Genomic DNA, 21,204 nt, shown 5'->3' with positions numbered 1-21,204 from the left:
TGTTTATACTATTAACAGTTCTATCCCCTTCTAATCTGAATTGATAAACACTTTCAAATGTAAAACAAACTTCAGTCATTTTTAACTGTGTGTTGAATACAAGAAAATATACATTTTTTTCCCCTGTTTAAAATGACACTAGAAACAAGTAAAATTTATACAGTATAAACATGTACAAATTATCTGTTTTGTTAAAGGTCAATTGTAAACTTTGAAAGAGGTCTACACTTCCATCATTATAACTAAATTCTTATCCCATAAGCACCAAAAGGATCCTACACTGACAATACACAACATCAATAGTGTTTCATACACAGATAACCAGTAAGCCAAGGTGGCTTTATAGAAAATGTTTATCCCAAGGAGGACGATTATACCTGGAGGATAATTACAAAATGTCAGTTAAGATCATTCAGGCATGACATAGTATGAGAAAATTAGTTTGTAGTATATACTGTCTTCATATATAACTGCTCCTTAAAGAAATTCTTTTAGACTTTGCATAAAATATTAAAAATCTATGTATTTATTTATGTGTTATCAATTTCTTTGTCCTATCCAATATATAATGCAATTCATAATGAAAAATTAAATGTATTATATGAAAACTTTTTTTGACCCAATTGATTTGAAAAGTTATCAACATTTACGTTTTCAACATAAAATTGATTTTTTTTGCAAGTTATTTTTTTAGAACACATTGCCTACAGGGAGAAAATTAATACAAAATGTCCTCAGATTGACTCAAGTGATGTGTGGATTCCAAATGTAAACAGAGAAAATGAGGTAAAAACAGGGAATAGTCTTGGTTCCTGTTCTGAATTAGGCTATTATTCCTTTAAACATTCCTTTTGAAAACCTGATCTGGGTATGAATACTGGTCTATTGAAGTGTTGACTGCCTCTACACCAATTAAAGACGATCTTTAAAATACCACATAGAAGAACCACTACAGAAATTGTTTCCATTGTCTGCTGATCATAATCTTTGTGAATGCTTTTATGCTTCGGAAATCATTACAATTGATCTAGATATTTAACAATTTAGAACAATGTCATAGCATATCAAATACTTAAATACTCTCAACATTATTTGTGTTTTTTACAATTCAAATCTTACCACATTAAACACATTTATAAATCTAATGATTTATGATTTAAGGACATTTAATATTTTGTACAGCTGTGGAATCTTAAATTCACAATGCAGTACTTTTAAACAACACTGGCATTTGTTATTGTATACAATGAAAATATGTTTTGATATTGTAGAAATTGCTATAAACAGAATTACCAATAGTTGTATGTATTGATATACACACAAGGTCATGCTCTATTTACAGTATTTTAAAGGAGTACCAGTACTACGCAGATTACCTCAGACCTTATGAGCTTGTCACAAGCTCATTTATGAAACAGTGACAATAATCAATTTTGTGATTTATAGTATACCTAATAATAAACAATATTTAATGAATTTATATTTTAAGTTTACTTTTCACAATGAATGCTTCTACAAGATGTTATCTTTTACAAATAAATACAAGAAAAAAATACGATCTGACACTTGTACCACTGATATTCATAAAAATTTTCTCATATAGGTCCTGTCTAAAAATAGACACACCTAAGCCATCAGGCATATGGAAACATCTCGGTGATATCATGTTACTGGGCTTGCCCTATTTTTTAGCTACCAACCCTGACAAATATTTAACTGGCATGTAATAGCATGTTAGATTATAAACTTACAGTAAATCAGATTATATCCAACCTTTATAAAAAGGTTATTTCCTGTTCAATGTTTTTTCCACAATATTTTTACAAGTATCCTGGTATATTGTGTCTTAAAATTCATGAATGCTACTGTACTGCAAATTTGTCAATAATGTTATGCAAGATCAATATTGACTGGGCATAAAAATGCTTTGTAGTTTATCAATTAAACAATATAGAAAATGATCTTCAAATTTACATTCGGTTACAGAGCACATATTTTCCAGGTGTATAACTCTATATAAGTGGTTTTAAATAAACAGATCCTCAAAGTGCTTATAATTTACGACAATGAAGTTTTTATACAATTACATGTATACATGTTAACATGAATATGTGTAGAATGTATAAAGTAAAAACATGTATTATACACATATTATAGTGACTTTTAAAAATTAAAATGTACCGACATATTTACGACAATGAAGTTTTTATACAATTACATGTATACATGTTAACATGAATATGTGTAGAATGTATAAAGTAAAAACATGTATTATACACATATTATAGTGACTTTTAAAAATTAAAATGTACTGACATTGAGAGCAACCTCAAGCTGTTTCAACTAGTCGACTGTAGAATCAATGAAATTATGTAAATTCAATATGGCTTCATAAATTATCTAGAGCTTTGCTGAAATAAACCAGATCTGCAATATGACAGTGAAGCCTAATTGTTGCCAACAAGCCTTCACTTTGTCTAGTAATCAGCCCAGATTTTACTGGATGATGGGTTTTAAGTATTTCCCATTTCTTTGTACAGCAGTGATATTTGAAGTCATACAGAAACAAAAATCTAGAGTGGAAACAATGTTAGTCACCAAAATTGTTACTGATTACATATTCCGAGCTAATCCTAGGTAAATAGTGTTATCTTGGATGTATACAAGGTATCTCAGGCATAGCCTTACACAAAGATTATCAGTCAAGTGTGTATAGAACCTGCTTCATATTTCTCGTAATGGAATACATAAATTTCCTGTTAAGAATTATAAAGCATAATAAGTTTGCTATAGGGAAATATCTATTATTCAATAAAAATGAAAACTAATGAAAGCTAACAATAATTATCTAATTTCAGAGAAATTAAAATGTTATCTAATTTTAATATTCATTTTTAGGGGGTAAAAGAATATATATGTGTACCTATTTATATCATAATAATAACATCCCTTAAACATATCCATACCTAAATTGAAAGGATAGTTATTTAATTTATCTAATTTAAAACCCCCAATAATGGCCCCTATGGAAGACCTGTTCTTGAGTCAACATTATAATATTACTGCTTTACAGGATTGCTGTGTTGACCTAGCTTGAACATTGTTTCATCCCAAATCTGCCTGGCTCCAAACTTATTTGAAATTTGAAATGAATAAATATCAAATAAGAAATTAAATTGTAATGTTAAAAAAAGTATTACGTCACATATTCTTTGATCAAAAATCATAAAGTTGTAATATTTGGTATTGTTGGGATATTTAAAAAGTCCTAAAGATAATGGGGTACGTAATAAATTTTTTCTAACTCGCTAGACAAAAATTCTTTCTAACTCGCTGGACAAATAGACGATTACACATTCAAAAGTGTGTGTGGCTGGTCACCACACACATACTTTCACGCCATTCAGGAGCCCCATGGATGGCTTGTCCACTAATAACATGAATAACAACAGCATGAGGTTTTTACATCTGTTTATCACAGAACTGCCTTCAAGGCGATATGCGTCTTTATTGATTCTCCTGTGGGGGGCCCCACACACACACCAGAGTGATAATCTACAAGTGCTAAAAAATTCATTTGATGTTTCCCCTCTCAGTATAAAGCCATGTAACTAAAATATATTTCTTATGCCATATTTTAACAAACAATATACTGTAAAACACTGATTGATATTTTTTATCATTAACAAAAATATCTTAATTATTCAATAATTTGTGTACAAATCAATATTTTGAGTTGTACTGGTGATCCAACATAATATGTGTGCATATAGTCAATAGCTGGAAAAGAAATGAACAAAACATGACTAAATTTTAATGGAAGTGACACTCAATAACTCGCCACAATGTAAGCCTGTCAAGTTCTATGTAAAACCACTCAAGTGGAAAGAAATATCCATTCACACATACTCCATTCAAAATATTTATTTCAATCTGGGCAGGCAAATAATGTAAGAATTTAAGAACAAAAATAATATACCTCTCCATGGCAATTTTCTCTTCCTGCTGGAGTGTGCTCTGGTAGATAATACAGTCGGACGCTGGCAAGAATCTGGTGTTCCTGACTATTTTCCCACAACAACTGAAGTTCCCCTATACAAATGGGGCCCTCTTTCAATATCTTCAGAAAGAAAAATTCTCCAAGTGTTAAAATTCTAAATTTGTTGTCTCTAAAATATTTGAACGCCTTGTAAAATGTGTATGGTCCATGTTTTCCACAGGACGCCCCGACAAACTGAAAAGAAAAGCAATTAGAATGAAAATCAGATATATCGGTATGTGTGTAAATCGCTGATAAATTTTCCCCTTCCCTTCTCATAGTAGGTCACTTGTTCAATAAATAACATCCTAGTTTCTACACGTATTTCAGTCGTTATTTCAACGCTTTTGAATAAAAATTCATAGAAAATATATTTATAAATAAAATTGTATATTTACCTGGACCTTTTGGGACTCCATAATCCTATAAAAGATCGGTTTTCATCGCGATGATCTCGGCATGCAGAACACCAACAATACTTTATATTTAGGACCTAATTACGTGACGTCACGAGTGTTGAGTGTGTATCCTCATTATCATAATTTATTCCAAATATTAAGCACGTCACACGAAATCAAATGATTTTTGTTTCTAACATCTTAAATACATAAACAAATTTTACAATATTGTTTTAAAATGAATTTGATGTATATTTCAGGCGCGATTTGTAACAGATTTAGCTATCCCATGATGCCAAAATTCATCAGCCATGGCGGCCCGGGTTGTTGACGGAAGTCACTGATACGCTCGGAAGAAAATAGTCACATGTCTGTACGACTGAAGATATGGGTAAGCTTTTTAATCAAAGTTTCAGTTACACGACTAAGTATGAGACCATATTCGCTGACCAAGTTGTCAATAATTGATGGCTGTACTCGGTGTGGTCTGAGGCGGACGACATCAGAGATAGGACAGGTCATAAGTCTAGTTTCACTTTGTCACAGTGTTTGACATTGTACTTTCATACTAAACAGTAGCAACACTATCATTGATAAATATGATTCAGTGACTATATCTCGTGTAACCACCAACAAAACATTCAATACATGATCAATGTAATTATTTGTTTTGCTGGTTTAATTTTATGTAAACTTAAAGGCCTATAGCTAAATGTATAGTTTATGTAGAACGAATTGATATCCTCAAGATGATGTTGTATTAGGCAGTCATTATAGTAAAAGAAATAAGCAGACAAATATCAGGTACATAATGACACTACATGTGTAATGAAAAATACTCTGCCCGTGCCAGGCTCGAACTTAAAAAAAATAAGGGACCTCTCGCTCTCAAGGCAAACATCCTTCCACTAGGCTAAAGGGAAATTCTCGCTTGTCTGAGCTAGTAAGGTGACCTTATACTTGCTACTTTTAAACTACTCCCTACTTCACAAAGTCTTCGCCTCCGAAGACAACCACAACCCAGGTTAATAGCTCTGTCACAGGAGAGGAGAAAATGAAACAGCCGAACACAAGTCAGATGCTCTACCAATTGAGCTGCCTGGTCACCAATGATCAACCCAGTCCAGTCTCGCTACAACTCCATGGAAGCCTCTCAATCTGCTAAAGCTTTCACTTGGGGTGGTTATGGCAACAAATCTGTAATAGGAAGGAATAATGAAAAATATTCTGCCTGTGCTGGGCTCAAACTAGAGATGTTTCGCTCTCAAGGTAAACATCCTACCACTAGGCTAAAGGGAAATTCCCTCTAGTCTGAGTAGTAAGGTGACTGTATACTCTCAACTTTTACACATGTAGCTAAAGACTGAGTACATGTATATACTGTATATGGTGCATGTTTGAATTGTAAAAGTGTACATGGTGATAAAGTCGCTTCGTACCTGGAGGAATTTTCCTTTAGCTTAGTCGGTGGACCGGCAGACCAGTAGGCAGAGGGTGGCAGGTTCTATATCAGGCACACAACTTGCTTTTCTGTTATGTTTGGTGCTGTTGACCACTTCAAGTACAAGCTATAGGAGAATGGGAGGCTTTGTTGGAGATAGAACCGGGGTTGATGTGTGTTCGGGGTGAACTCAGCATGTTTTACCGGCACTACTTGTAAAAAAGTAAAAATAAAAAAGTGAATATTATGACTCCACTGCATGGAGATGAAATCTGTGACCCTCGGGTTGGCAGTCTGAAACTTTACCAACCAAGTTAAAGGGAAATCCCCACATCGCGAAGATAGAATAAGGTAACTGTGTCACTTTGTATATATTATACACAATTAAAACCTGCCCCACTTTACAATATGGATATAGACTGGTGCTAATGGCTCTTTAGTCTAGTGGTAGCTACATGTGAGGTTGCTAGTTTGAATCTACTTTGTCTATGGAGGCAGAAAGTATAATATATATTTACTCTTGAACCAGGATTTATTTTTACAGTGTTCATTTTCATGGGTGTATTAGGATGAAATTAAATACAATCATCCTTTGAAGAGTGTAACGATTCACTGGTGCATGAATGACATCATGACCTGAGCTCCGATGCATCGCCGAGTTCGCTACTGGTATTGCGATACCTTAAAAAAAATCTATAAAAGTTTTATCCAATATCGTACGTCTATTATTAAGGACAAACATGGCTGATGTTTCCCCACCAGTGGCATGCATGGCCTAGCGTTGGCAGTATTTTTAGTTCCATGCCTTTTAAAAGTGACCAAAATCTTTGATTATGGTGGAAGGAAAATGCACATTTGTATCCCTGACTTTCTAAGTTTGCTAGACGCTATCACTCTCGTATCACATCCGTACCTAGCGAGCGTATATTTTCATGTGCAGGAGATATTGTTGCTGCCAAGTGAAGCCCATTGAAATAAAAAAAAAATGTTGATACCTTAATCCTTTCAGAGAAGAATTTCTAACCACAACAAGTATTAATTATGTTGAAACACCCTGCTGAAGTCATCTGTAGCTCAAACAAAAACAAACCACACATTATATGATTTTCCTACTTCAATTTTGGGAAACAATAACAGAATGAAAACAATATTTCTATTTTTTCTTGCACACAGAAAACAAAAACATGATGCAAGGGAAATGAGACATGATATATCAATATATATACTTATCGTATCGTGACCCAAGTATCACGATACTTTTCATATCGTCTACCCTGCAGGTAGGGCGTAAGAATTGTACCTGCTGCCCCCATTGCATGATCGTAAGAGGCGACTAAATTTGGGATTTTATCTTTTCTCTTCTTTCTGAACAACTTTCTTCTTCCTAATGTCTCCCTTGACAATGCCTCAGTTTTGGCCTTTAGTTGAGCGTTCGCCCCTGTGAGGAAGGCTTTCGGTTCTGTCCCCTGGCCGAGACATACCAGAGTCTTTAAAAATTGTAGTTTCTATTCCTGCTTTAAGCCCTCAGCATATTAGGAGTAGGACGACTGGTTCGCCCGTTGTCAGTATAATGTGACCGGGTGGGGTGTCCTGCTGGGTGTCTTTGGCAGTATGCTTCAGTGAGATAGCACTATAAATCGGCAAAAGTTCCGGCCTATCACAAAGAGACTTAACACGAACATACCGCAGCCTCCCAAAACACACATACGCACTCACCACACACATGCATGTTGCAGGCACTGGAGGCCGTCCTTAAATGACCTTAGCTGTTAATAGGACGTTAAACAAAATAAACCAAACCAAACCAAACCTTTCATATGGTGACCCAAGTATCGCGATACCTTTCATATGGTGAAACAAGTATCGTGATACCTTTCATATGGTGACCCCAAGTATCGTGATACCTATCGTATGGTGACCCAAATATCGCGATACCTTTCATAACTTGAAGTTATCCGAGTGTTCAAATTAAGCGAGTTTTTATTTTTGGTGCAAAGTTTGGTCAATATTTGTCAATGTTATATAATCATTATAACTCGCCCTGTCACTCATCAGTTCTGTGTAAAGACTGGTCAATACATGTAAATGTATATGTAATATTTCGTTCTGTCACTCGTAGTTTGGTGTAATTTTGCCGATATACTGTCTCGATAAAGTTTCTTTCACTTAGGCCTAGTCACTTCAATAACGATCCGATATTCATGTCATGTTTGCAAAAGGAATAACGATAAAATGGAATTCAACCGAATAAGAATTTATTAATGTTATATCAAATAACCGTTTAAACTTAACACAGATTATATGTAAAACGTAACAGAACCATTACCTTATATTGGACATATAAAATACCGTTTGATAGTCCAACTTACGTTTTCCCGACAACCATGCCATTTCCATGTGTATTAGCACAGGAAGTTGGTACTGCGCATGTGCGTATAAAATGTTACTGTTACTGAGTTGGCGTTTTATCTGATTTAATAGACAGCACTGACCGTTACAGTCGTACTCCGAACACCTCGGCAGTAATTACGCTATTGTTTCAGCAGTTTACAGATTTAATAGGCACCGGTGACTGTTTCATTTCTACACCTGTAAAAACATCAGCCGAGTACATCTACCGGTGTGTCAGAGATTAGTTCCGCTTGAGCGAGCGGGTAGATGAGTTGTTGACTATCGTGTGTACTATTATCGGCGACCGCCTTAGGAAATTACCTGATGTAAGTAAAACAGTACTTTTTATCACCGACAGTTGTTGTTATAAGATTCCACCGACAATTTCTTTCATGAATTTATGAAACACTTATAATCGCGTATAATAATCGGTAGAATTGTAGTGCCGATACAAACGGAATTTCGATGTTGAAAAAATGTCGGCGTTTACAACCGATCGTTGTTGGACACAAACATGATAATTTGAGTTATTCAATCATTTTAGGTAGGATTTTTAGGTCATCTGACCCGAAGGGTCAGGATGACCTATAGTCATCATGTTTCGTCCGTCGTCGTGCGCCGTCCGCCGTCCGCCGTGCGCCGTGCGTAAACTTTTCACATTTCAAACTTCTTCTCAAGTTCCACCAGTGGGATTGAGCTGAAACTTGTCTGAAATGATCCTGATATGATGCCGACCAAGTGTTGTTATTTTTCGGGTCAGTCCGAAATCCAAGATGGCCGCCATGGCCACCATCTTGAAAAACACATTTTAAACTTATTCTCCAGTTCCACCAGTGCTATTAAACCGAAACTTGCCTGAAATGATCCTGATATGATCCTGACCAAGAGTTGTTATTTTTCGGGTCAGTCCGAAATCCAAGATGGCCGCCATAGCCGCCATCTTGAAAAACACATTTTAAACTTATTCTCAAGTTCCACCAGTGCTATTGAGCTGAAACTTGACTGAAATGATCCTGATATGATCCTAACCAAGTGTTGTTATTTTTCGGGTCAGTCCGAAATCCAAGATGGCCGCCGTGGCCGCCATCTTGAAAAACACATTTTAAACTTCTTCTTCAGTTCCACCAGTGCTATTAAGCTGAAACTTGCCTGAAATGATCCTGATATGATGCCGACCAAGTGTTGTTATTGTTCGGGTTGGTCTGAAATACAAGATGGCCACCATGGCAGCCATCTTGAAAAACACATTTTAAACTTATTCTCAAGTTCCATTGGTGCCATTGAGCTGGAAATGAGTGAGGATGTCAAGGAAGGCGAGCCAACATAGTGTTGTGATTTTTTCGGCCTCGTAAAAACTTTGAAATGGCAGCAATGGTGGCCATTTTGTAACATGATTGCGCAATCATGGTTTTCCTGAACAACACCTATTTCAAACTTCTTCTCAAATTCCATCAGTGGGATTCAGCCCTAACTTACCAGAAATTATCCTGAGATGGCCCTTACCAAGTGTTGTTATTTATCGGGTCGGCCAGAAATCCAAGATGGCCACCATGGCAACCATCTTGAAAAAACATTTTAAACTTCTTCTCCAGTTCCACTGGTGCCTTTGAGTTGGAAATTGGTGAGGATTTTAAGGAAGGAGTGCCAACAAAGTTTTAATATTTTTCCGCCTCATAAAATCATTGACTTGGCAGCCATGGCGGCCATTTGTAACATGATTGTGCAATCATGGTTATCCTGAACAATGCCTATTTTAAACTTCTTCTCAAATTCCCCCAATGGGATTCAGCTGTAACTTACCAGAAATGATCCTGAGATGGCCCTAACCAAGTGTTGTTATTGATTGGGTCGGTCAGAAATCCAAGATGGCCACCATGGCAAACGGTGCCACTATATACTTGCTACAGAGAATACATACTACAATTATATAAGGTTTTTAATTTAGAGTCAGATGACCGTTAAGGCCCCTGGGCCTCTTGTTATTGTTTGGACCAAATTTTCACTTCGTATTATCCAAGTTTTTTGAGTTTTCCGAATTCGAGTTTTCCGAGTTTTTTTTACTAGGATAAGGAGAGAATTCGGCCAGGACTGACAAAGTACTTCGAGTTAAGCGGGGTATTTGAGTTTTCCGAGTTCGAGTTAACGAAGTTCCACTGTACTTCAAAGTTATATAATTTTCAGGTCATAGTGAAATTCCAAATGATGGACATGTTATCTGAGTTGAAAAAAGGGCCTGTAAGGACTTGTTAAACTGTCAAATAGGCATACTGTATATCAGGCATGTGTCATTTGATAATCATTGTAATTAATTCAAAAAGAACATTAATAATGTTTAACTACAGTAAGTTATTATTTAAAAAAAAAAAAAAAACAGTTGTTCAGTTTAATAAATATTCACCTCTAATAAGATGTACAGTGTAATAAATATTCACCTCTGATACGAGATACAGTGTAATAAATATTCACCTCTGATACGAGGTACAGTGTAATAAATATTCACCTCTGATACGAGATACAGTATAATAAATATTCACCTCTGATACGAGGTACAGTATACTAAACATTCACCTCTGATATGAGGTACATTATAATAAATATTCACCTCTGATACGAGGTACAGTGTAATAAATATTTACCTCTGATACGAGGTACTGTATAATAAATATTCACCTCTGATACGAGGTGCAGTATAATAAATATTCACCTCTGATACGAAGTACAGTATAATAAATATTCACCTCTGATACGAGGTACAGTATAATAGATATTCACCTCTGATATACGAGGTACAGTATAATAAATATTCACCTCTGATACGAGGTACAGTGTAATAAATATTTACCTCTGATACGAGGTACTGTATAATAAATATTCACCTCTGATACGAGGTGCAGTATAATAAATATTCACCTCTGATAACAGGTACAGTGTAATAAATATTCACCTCTGATACGAGGTACAGTATAATAAATATTCACCTCTGATACGAGATACAGTATAATAAATATTCACCTCTGATACGAGGTACAGTGTAATAAATATTCACCTCTGATACGAGATACAGTATAATAAATATTCACCTCTGATACGAGGTACAGTATAATAAATATTCACCTCTGATACGAGGTACAGTATAATAAATATTCACCTCTGATACGAGGTACAGTATACTAAATATTCACCTCTGATATGAGGTACAGTATAATAAATATTCACCTCTGATGCGAGGTACAGTATGATAAATATTCACCTCTGATACGAGGTACAGTGTAATAAATATTCACCTCTGATACGAGGTACAGTATAATAAATATTCACCTCTGATACGAGGTACAGTATAATAAATATTCACCTCTGATAACAGGTAAAGTGTAATAGATATTCACCTCTGATACGAGGTACAGTATAATAAATATTCACCTCTGATAACAGGTACAGTATAATAAATATTCACCTCTGATAAGAGATACAGTGTAATAAATATTCACCTCTGATACGAAGTACAGTATAATAAATATTCACCTCTGATAACAGGTACAGTATAATAAATATTCACCTCTGATAAGAGATACAGTGTAATAAATATTCACCTCTGATAAGAGATACAGTGTAATAAATATTCACCTCTGATAAGAGATACAGTGTAATAAATATTCACCTCTGATACGAAGTACAGTATAATAAATATTCACCTCTGATACGAGGTACAGTATAATAAATATTCACCTCTGATAACAGGTTCAGTATAATAAATATTCACCTCTGATAACAGGTACAGTATAATAAATATTCACCTCTGATACGAAGTACAGTATAATAAATATTCACCTCTGATAACAGGTTCAGTATAATAAATATTCACCTCTGATAACAGGTACAGTATAATAAATATTCACCTCTGATACGAGGTACAGTATAATAAATATTCACCTCTGATACGAGATACAGTATAATAAATATTCACCTCTGATACGAGGTACAGTGTAATAAATATTCACCTCTGATAACAGGTTCAGTATAATAAATATTGACCTCTGATACGAAGTACAGTATAATAAATATTCACCTCTGATACAAGGTACAGTATAATAAATATTCACCTCTGATAACAGGTACAGTATAATAAATATTCACCTCTGATACGAAGTACAGTATAATAAATATTCACCTCTGATAACAGGTTCAGTATAATAAATATTCACCTCTGATAACAGGTACAGTATAATAAATATTCACCTCTGATACGAGGTACAGTATAATAAATATTCACCTCTGATACGAGATACAGTATAATAAATATTCACCTCTGATACGAGGTACAGTGTAATAAATATTCACCTCTGATAACAGGTTCAGTATAATAAATATTGACCTCTGATACGAAGTACAGTATAATAAATATTCACCTCTGATACAAGGTACAGTATAATAAATATTCACCATCTGATACGAGGTACAGTATAATAAATATTCACCATCTGATACGAGGTACAGTATAATAAATATTCACCTCTGATAACAGGTAAAGTGTAATAGATATTCACCTCTGATACGAGGTACAGTATAATAAATATTCACCTCTGATACAAGGTACAGTATAATAAATATTCACCTCTGATGCGAGGTACAGTATGATAAATATTCACCTCTGATACGAGGTACAGTATAATAAATATTCACCTCTGATACGAGGTACAGTATAATAAATATTCACCTCTGATACGAGATACAGTGTAATAAATATTCACCTCTGATACGAGGTACAGTATAATAAATATTTAACTCTGATAACAGGTACAGTATAATAAATATTCACCTCTGATAAGCGATACAGTATAATAAATATTCACCTCTGATAAGATTTTAAACTGTGTTTAGTTGATAATAAGCCAGTTATCTGTGTAGACTGAAGGTCATACAGGAACCATTACGGGATGATGTCCTACAGAACCATAGATATTAGTTTTAGACAGATGTAAGTGTACAGAATTGATGTACCGATATCTACATAATGGTCATTCATATGAATTAACTTATTGCATTGATTTTATGCTGTAAGTCTTTGGAAACGGTTAATGGAATTGCTTTGACATTTCCAAACTCATCAGTTTCTTTTATCGTAAAACCCATTATGGAGAGAAGGTTGTGTCTGTATTTGTTTAGTTTCTCTGAGAGCTGCTGATCTGTCTACAGGAGTGAAGATAGACAAGATTATTTTTCGTATAATGTTAATCATATATAATATTCCACATATATATAGTGTCACCAGAAAACCTGTAATTCTCAGATTATGGAAATGTTCATCTGGCTTGATGCAGTTTTACATTTTCTTCGTTCACCATATTTAGCAAACCTCCAAAGCTCTAGTTATTGATCCAGGGGACGGTAAACATATTTAATTAGCATATCTATACCGTAATTGACAAAGTAAGCACACATTCGCTTGTTTTCAGTGAAAGAGGATAAATTCACTTAATCCCCGGGTCTCATTGAAATTCTTGATTTGTGTACAGTATTTAGGTGAAATCTAATGAGTAGAATAAGTATTGATAGTACTTACACAGATATAACTAAAATACAAAATGCTGATTTCAGTATCCACTCCAGGAATTCAGTCAATTGTTGATTTCAGTATCCACTCCAGGAATTCGGTAAAAATGTTGATTTCAGTATCCACTCCAGGAATTCAGTCAATTGTTGATTTCAGTATCCACTCCAGGAATTCAGTAAAAATGTTGATTTCAGTATCACTCCAGGAATTCAGTAAAAATGTTGATTTCAGTATCCACTCCAGGAATTCAGTAAAAATATTGATTTCAGTATCCACTACGGGAATTCAGTAAATATATTGATTTCAGTATCCACTCCAGGAATTCGGTAAAAATATTGATTTCAGTATCCACTCCAGGAATTCAGTAAAAATATGATTTCAGTATCCACTCCAGGAATTCGGTAAAAATGTTGATTTCAGTATCCACTCCAGGAATTCAGTAAAAATGTTGATTTCAGTATCCACTCCAGGAATTCAGTAAAAATGTTGATTTCAGTATCCACTCCAGGAATTCAGTAAAATGTTGATTTCAGTATCCACTCCAGGAATTCAGTAAAAATATTGATTTCAGTATCCACTCCAGGAATTCAGTAAAAATGTTGATTTCAGTATCCACTCCAGGAATTCAGTAAAAATATGATTTCAGTATCCACTCCAGGAATTCAGTAAAAATATGATTTCAGTATCCACTCCAGGAATTAGGTAAAAATGTTGATTTCAGTATCCACTCCAGGAATTCAGTTAAAATGTTGATTTCAGTATCCACACCAGGAATTCAGTAAAAATGTTGATTTCAGTATCAACTCCAGGAATTCAGTAAAATGTTGATTTCAGTATCCACTGAACATACAGGAATTCAGTAAAAATATTGATTTCAGTATCCACTACAGGAATTCAGTAAAATGTTGATTTCAGTATCCACTCCAGGAATTCAGTAAAAATGTGATTTCAGTATCCACTCCAGGAATTCGGTGAACATATTGATTTCAGTATCCACTCTAGGAATTTAGTAAAAAGATGATTTCAGTATCCACTCCAGGAATTCAGTAAAAATATTGATTTCAGTATCCACTCCAGGAATTCAGTAAAAATGTGATTTCAGTATCCACTCCAGGAATTCGGTAAAAATGTTGATTCAGTATCCACTCCAGGAATTTGGTAAAAATATTGATTTCAGTATCCACTCCAGGAATTCAGTAAAATGTTGATTTCAGTATTCACTCCAGGAATTCAGTAAAACAAGTATCGATGACTCTCCATGGATGTTATTCTTGCAATAGGACTACCAAATTTTTATGCTTGTTACCTTATTACTTGAATTTTGCCCCTATACCTACAAATTAATGTTCATTGAATTCTTCCTTACTTCGTTGATCTGATAACTCTTTGAGAAAAGAAGTTGAGAAGTGATTTAGACGCTCCCATTCTAAATGATTTAATATTTCAATATCCTTTTCTCACACTGCTTTCATATTGAAACATTTTCTTGAAAATACTCTAATTAATGTACCTTCTGTTTTTACTTGTAAGTGCACTGTGCACTTATTAGGAGTAATAAGGTAAAAGTTTGGTTGTCCTTTTACAAAAATATGATGGTAAGGTTACCTACAACAGTACATAACAGTTACAAATCCTTGCCTGACTTTAGTTTGATATGTATAAGTGCCATCAATATTTGTTCTTTGTGGACACTGAATTCTTGTTGTGGATAGTGATTTGTTTTGTCGTGGATACTGAATTCCTGTTGTGGATACTAAATTCCTGGTGTTGATACTGAATTCCTGTTTTGGATACTGAATTCCTGTTGTGGATACTGACTTCCTGTTGTGGATACTGAATTCCTGTTGTGGATACTGAATTCCTGTTGTAGATACTGAATTCCTGGTGTGGATACTAAATTCCTGGTGTGGACACTGAATTCCTGGTGTGGATACTGAATTCCTGGTGTGGATACTGAATTTCTGTTGTGGATACTGAATTCCTGGTGTGGACACTGAATTCCTGGTGTGGACACTGAATTCCTGTCGTGGATACTAAATTCCTGTTGTGGATACTGAATTCCTGTTGTGGATACTAAATTCCTGTTGTGGATACTGAATTCCTGTTGTGGAAACTGAATTCCTGTTGTGGATACTGAATTCCTGGTGTGGATACTGAATTCCTGGTGTTGATACTGAATTCCTGTTGTGGATACTGAATTCCTGTTGTGGATACTGAATTCCTGTTGTGGACACTGAATTCCTGTTGTGGATACTTAATTCCTGTTGTGGATACTGAATTCCTGTTGTGGACACTGAATTCCTGGTGTTGATACTGAATTCCTGTCGTGGATACTGAATTCCTGGTGTTGATACTGAATTCCTGTTGTGGATACTGAATTCCTGGTGTAGATACTGAATTCCTGGTGTGGATACTGAATTCCTGTTGTGGATACTGAATTCCTGGTGTGGATACTGAATTCCTGGTGTGGATACTGAATTCCTGGTGTGGATACTGAATTCCTGTTGTGGATACTGAATTCCTGGTGTTGATACTGAATTCCTGGTGTGGATACTGAATTCCTGGTGTTGATACTGAATTCCTGTTGTGGATACTGAATTCCTGTTGTGGATACTGAATTCCTGTTGTGGACACTGAATTCCTGTTGTGGATACTGAATTCCTGTTGTGGATACTGAATTCCTGTTGTGGACACTGAATTCCTGTTGTGGATACTGAATTCCTGTTGTGGATACTGAATTCCTGGTGTGGATACTGAATTCCTGGTGTTGATACTGAATTCCTGTTGTGGATACTGAATTCCTCTTGTGGATACTGAATTCCTGTTGTGGACACTGAATTCCTGGTGTGGACACTGAATTCCTGTTGTGGATACTGAATTCCTGGTGTGGATACTGAATTCCTGTTGTGGACACTGAATTCCTGTTGTGGATACTGAATTCCTGGTGTGGACACTGAATTCCTGTTGTGGACACTGAATTCCTGGTGTTGATACTGAATTCCTGTCGTGGATACTGAATTCCTGGTGTTGATACTGAATTCCTGTTGTGGATACTGAATTCCTGGTGTTGATACTGAATTCCTGTTGTGGATACTGAATTCCTGGTGTGGATACTGAATTCCTGTTGTGGATACTGAATTCCTGTTGTGGATACTGAATTCCTGGTGTGGATACTGAATTCCTGTTGTGGATACTGAATTCCTGTTGTGGATACTGAATTCCTGTTGTGGATACTGAATTCCTGTTGTGGACACTGAATTCCTGGTGTTGATACTGAATTCCTGTCGTGGATACTGAATTCCTGGTGTTGATACTGAATTCCTGTTGTGGATACTGAATTCCTGTTGTGGACACTGAATTCCTGGTGTTGATACTGAATTCCTGGTGTGGATACTGAATTCCTGTTGTGGATACTGAATTCCTGTTGTGGATACTGAATTCCTGGTGTGGATACTGAATTCCTGGTGTGGATACTGAATTCCTGTTGTGGATACTGAATTCCTGTTGTGGATACTGAATTCCTGTTGTGGATACTGAATTCCTGTTGTGGATACTGAATTCCTGGTGTTGATACTGAATTCCTGTTGTGGATACTGAATTCCTGGTGTGGATATTGAAAACAACTTTTTTAGGTCACCTCAGACAAAGTCTCCGTTGACCTATTGCGATCACTAATTGACATTTTTGATTTCTACTTCAAAACTGCTGAACCAAATTCAATGAAAAGCAGGAAGCTTTGATGAATAAAGGTCAACCAAAATTGTGAATTATATAGACCCAACCCCCAGGGGCCTGAGGGGCAGGGTCAAAGAGGGTAAAATTGACCAAAATTTCAATAGTCAATCTTCTTCTCAACTCCCAGATATGGTAGAATGAAATGCTCTTCATAGATAGAAAGGTTTGTTTGATTTTAATTTGAATTCATTCTAATTTGGTTAATATTATCAGCATGAGATGACAGCTTAATGGTATGCACATGACCCCCAGGGGCTTATGGGCAGGGCCAAAATGGGTCAAATTAACTGAAATTACAAAAACTTCTTCTCAATACCCAAATAAGGTAGAATCAAATACTTTTATAGATGGAAGGATCTTAAGGTGCTGAACCAAAGTTGTTAATTTCATGAACCTGGGGTCTCATGTTTGCCCTGGTGTGGATACTGAATTCCTGTTGTGGATACTGAATTCCTGTTGTGGATACTGAATTCCTGGTGTGGATACTGAATTCCTGTTGTGGATACTGAATTCCTGGTGTTGATACTGAATTCCTGTTGTGGATACTGAATTCCTGTTGTGGATACTGAATTCCTGTTGTGGATACTGAATTCCTGTTGTGGACACTGAATTCCTGGTGTTGATACTGAATTCCTGTCGTGGATACTGAATTCCTGGTGTTGATACTGAATTCCTGTTGTGGATACTGAATTCCTGTTGTGGATACTGAATTCCTGTTGTGGACACTGAATTCCTGGTGTTGATACTGAATTCCTGGTGTGGATACTGAATTCCTGTTGTGGATACTGAATTCCTGTTGTGGATACTGAATTCCTGGTGTGGACACTGAATTCCTGGTGTGGATACTGAATTCCTGTTGTAGATACTGAATTCCTGTTGTAGATACTGAATTCCTGTTGTGGATACTGAATTCCTGTTGTGGATACTGAATTCCTGGTGTTGATACTAAATTCCTGTTGTGGATACTGAATTCCTGGTGTGGATATTGAAAACAACTTTTTTAGGTCACCTCAGACAAAGTCTCCGTTGACCTATTGCGATCACTAATTGACATTTTTGATTTCTACTTCAAAACTGCTGAACCAAATTCAATGAAAAGCAGGAAGCTTTGATGAATAAAGGTCAACCAAAATTGTGAATTATATAGACCCAACCCCCAGGGGCCTGAGGGGCAGGGTCAAAGAGGGTAAAATTGACCAAAATTTCAATAGTCAATCTTCTTCTCAACTCCCAGATATGGTAGAATGAAATGCTCTTCATAGATAGAAAGGTTTGTTTGATTTTAATTTGAATTCATTCTAATTTGGTTAATATTATCAGCATGAGATGACAGCTTAATGGTATGCACATGACCCCCAGGGGCTTATGGGCAGGGCCAAAATGGGTCAAATTAACTGAAATTACAAAAACTTCTTCTCAATACCCAAATAAGGTAGAATCAAATACTTTTATAGATGGAAGGATCTTAAGGTGCTGAACCAAAGTTGTTAATTTCATGAACCTGGGGTCTCATGTTTGCCCCGGGGGATGGGGTAAACTTTACAATATTTCATATGAGGAAATCACATTTTTGACTATCATTTGTTTTATGAGCTCACCTGGCCCGAAAGGCCGGTGAGCTTATGGCATGGCGCGCAGCGTCCGTCGTCCGTCCGTCAACTTTTCCTTTAAATCGCTACTTGTCCTAAACTACTCAGTGGATTTTGACCAAATTTGGTCTGAAGCATCCTTGGGTGAAGGGGAACCAATTTTGTATAAACGGTGGGTCTGGCCCCCCAGGGGCCTTAGGGGCGGGGCCCAATAGGGGAAATATAGCAAATTCTTTAAAATCCGTCTTCTTCTGTAGAAATGAAGGGATTTGATTCATATTTGGTGTGAAGCATCCTTGGGTGAAGGGGAACCAATTTTGTATAAACGGTGGGTCTGGCCCCCCAGGGGCCTTAGGGGCGGGGCCCAATAGGGGAAATATAGCAAATTCTTTAAAATCCTTCTTCTTCTGTAGAAATGAAAGGATTTGATTCATATTTGGTCTGAAGCATCCTTGGGTGAAGGGGAACCAATTTTGTATAAACGGTGGGTCTGGCCCCCCAGGGGTCTAAGGGGCGGGGCCCAATAGGGGAAATATAGCAAATTCTTTAAAATCCTTCTTCTTCTGTAGAAATGAAGGGATTTGATTCATATTTGGTGTGAAGCATCCTTGGGTGAAGGGGAACCAATTTTGTATAAACGGTGGGTCTGGCCCCCCCAGGGGCCTTAGGGGCGGGGCCCAATAGGGGAAATATAGCAAATTCTTCAAAATCCTTCTTCTTCTGTAGAAATGAAGGGATTTGATTCATATTTGGTCTGATGCCTCCTTGGGTGTAGGGGAACCAATTTTGTATAAACAGTGGGTCTGGCCCCCCAAGGGCCTTAGGGGCAGGGGCCAGATAGGAGAAATATAGCAAATTCTTTAAAATCCTTCTTCTTCTGTAGAAATGAAGGGATTTGATTCATATTTGGTTTGAAACACCCTTGGGTGAAGGGGAACCAATTTTGTATAAACGTCGGGTCTGGCCCCCCAGGGGCCTTAGGGGCGGGGCCCAATAGGGGAAATATAGCAAATTCTTTAAAATCCTTCTTCTTCTGTAGAAATGAAGGGATTTGATTCATATTTGGTCTGAAGCATCCTTGGGTGAAGGGGAACCAATTTTGTATAAACGGTGGGTCTGGCCCCCCAGGGGTGTAAGGGGCGGGGCCCAATAGGGGAAATATAGCAAATTCTTTAAAATCCTTCTTCTGTAGAAATGAAGGGATTTGATTCATATTTGGTCTGAAGCATCCTTGGGTGAAGGGGAACCAATTTTGTATAAACTGTGGGTCTGGCCCCCCGGGGGCCTTAGGGGCGGGGCCCAATAGGGAAATATAGCAAATTCTTCAAAATCCTTCTTCTTCTGTAGAAATGAAGGGATTTGATTCGTATTTGGTTTGAAGCATCCTTGGGTGAAGGGGAACCAATTTTGTATAAACGGTGGGTCTGGGCCCCCAGGGGCCTGGGGGGTCAGGCCCAATAGGGGAATATTGCATATTCTTTAAAATCCTTCTTCTTCTGCAGGAATAAAGGGATTTGATCCATGTTTGGTCTGAAGCATCCTTGGGTGAAGGGGAACCAATTTTGTATAAACGGTGGGTCGGCCTCCCAGGGGCCTTAGGGGCCCGGCCCAATAGGGGAAATATAGCAAATTCTTTGAAATCCTCCTTCTTCCGTAGGAATAAAGGGATTTGATCCATATTTGGTCTGAAACATCCTTGGGTGAAGGGAAACCAATTTTGTATAAACGGTTGGTCTGGCCCCCAGGGGCCTTAGGGGTGGGGCCCAATAGGGGAAATAGGGTTAATCCTTTAAATCGCTACTAGTCATAAAGTTATAAATGAATTTGAACCAAATTTGGTCAGTAACATTCTTGGGAGAAGGGGAACAGAGTTTGTATACATTTTTACTCTGAACCCCCAGGGGCCTGAGGGGCGGAGCCAAATATGGGAAATAGAGATTAGTCTTTAAATCGCTACTGGTCATAAAATTTTTCATGGATTTTAATTAGATTTGGTCAGGAACATCCTTGGGGGAAGGGGAACCGAGTTTGTATAAATTTTTACTCTGAACCCTCAGGGG

At 36.6% G+C, this 21,204-nt stretch overlaps 2 protein-coding genes across 4 annotated transcripts in view; one reads left to right on the top strand and one right to left on the bottom strand.

The window, feature by feature from the left end:
• LOC117338743 (AT-rich interactive domain-containing protein 5B-like) overlaps window positions 1-4,607 on the bottom strand; it is a 30,657-nt gene extending 26,050 nt beyond the window's left edge. For both annotated transcript variants that reach the window (XM_033900050.1, XM_033900051.1), the window contains exons 1-2: window positions 4,438-4,607; window positions 3,980-4,234 (exon numbers count right to left, since the gene is read on the bottom strand). In XM_033900050.1, coding sequence (XP_033755941.1) covers window positions 3,980-4,234; window positions 4,438-4,458 — 276 coding nt within the window. In that variant the 5' untranslated portion in view covers window positions 4,459-4,607. The remainder of the gene's footprint in view (window positions 1-3,979; window positions 4,235-4,437) is intronic.
• Window positions 4,608-4,746: 139 nt separating this feature from the next.
• Window positions 4,747-21,204, top strand: part of LOC117338745 (ectonucleoside triphosphate diphosphohydrolase 2-like) — an 82,472-nt gene continuing 66,014 nt past the window's right edge. The window contains exon 1 of one of the 2 annotated variants that reach the window (XM_033900054.1): window positions 4,747-4,828. Coding sequence is in view for 1 of the 2 variants with exons in the window: in XM_033900056.1 (XP_033755947.1) it covers window positions 4,825-4,828 (4 nt within the window). In the remaining variant the exon portion in view is untranslated. The remainder of the gene's footprint in view (window positions 4,829-21,204) is intronic. The other variant, XM_033900056.1, reaches the window with a different exon arrangement.

Source organism: Pecten maximus, chromosome 12, assembly GCF_902652985.1.
Source record: "Pecten maximus chromosome 12, xPecMax1.1, whole genome shotgun sequence".
In the NCBI taxonomy this organism is placed as follows: domain Eukaryota; kingdom Metazoa; phylum Mollusca; class Bivalvia; order Pectinida; family Pectinidae; genus Pecten; species Pecten maximus.
Note: the sequence above shows the minus strand (reverse complement) of the source record. Positions and strands in the feature narration are given on the sequence as shown.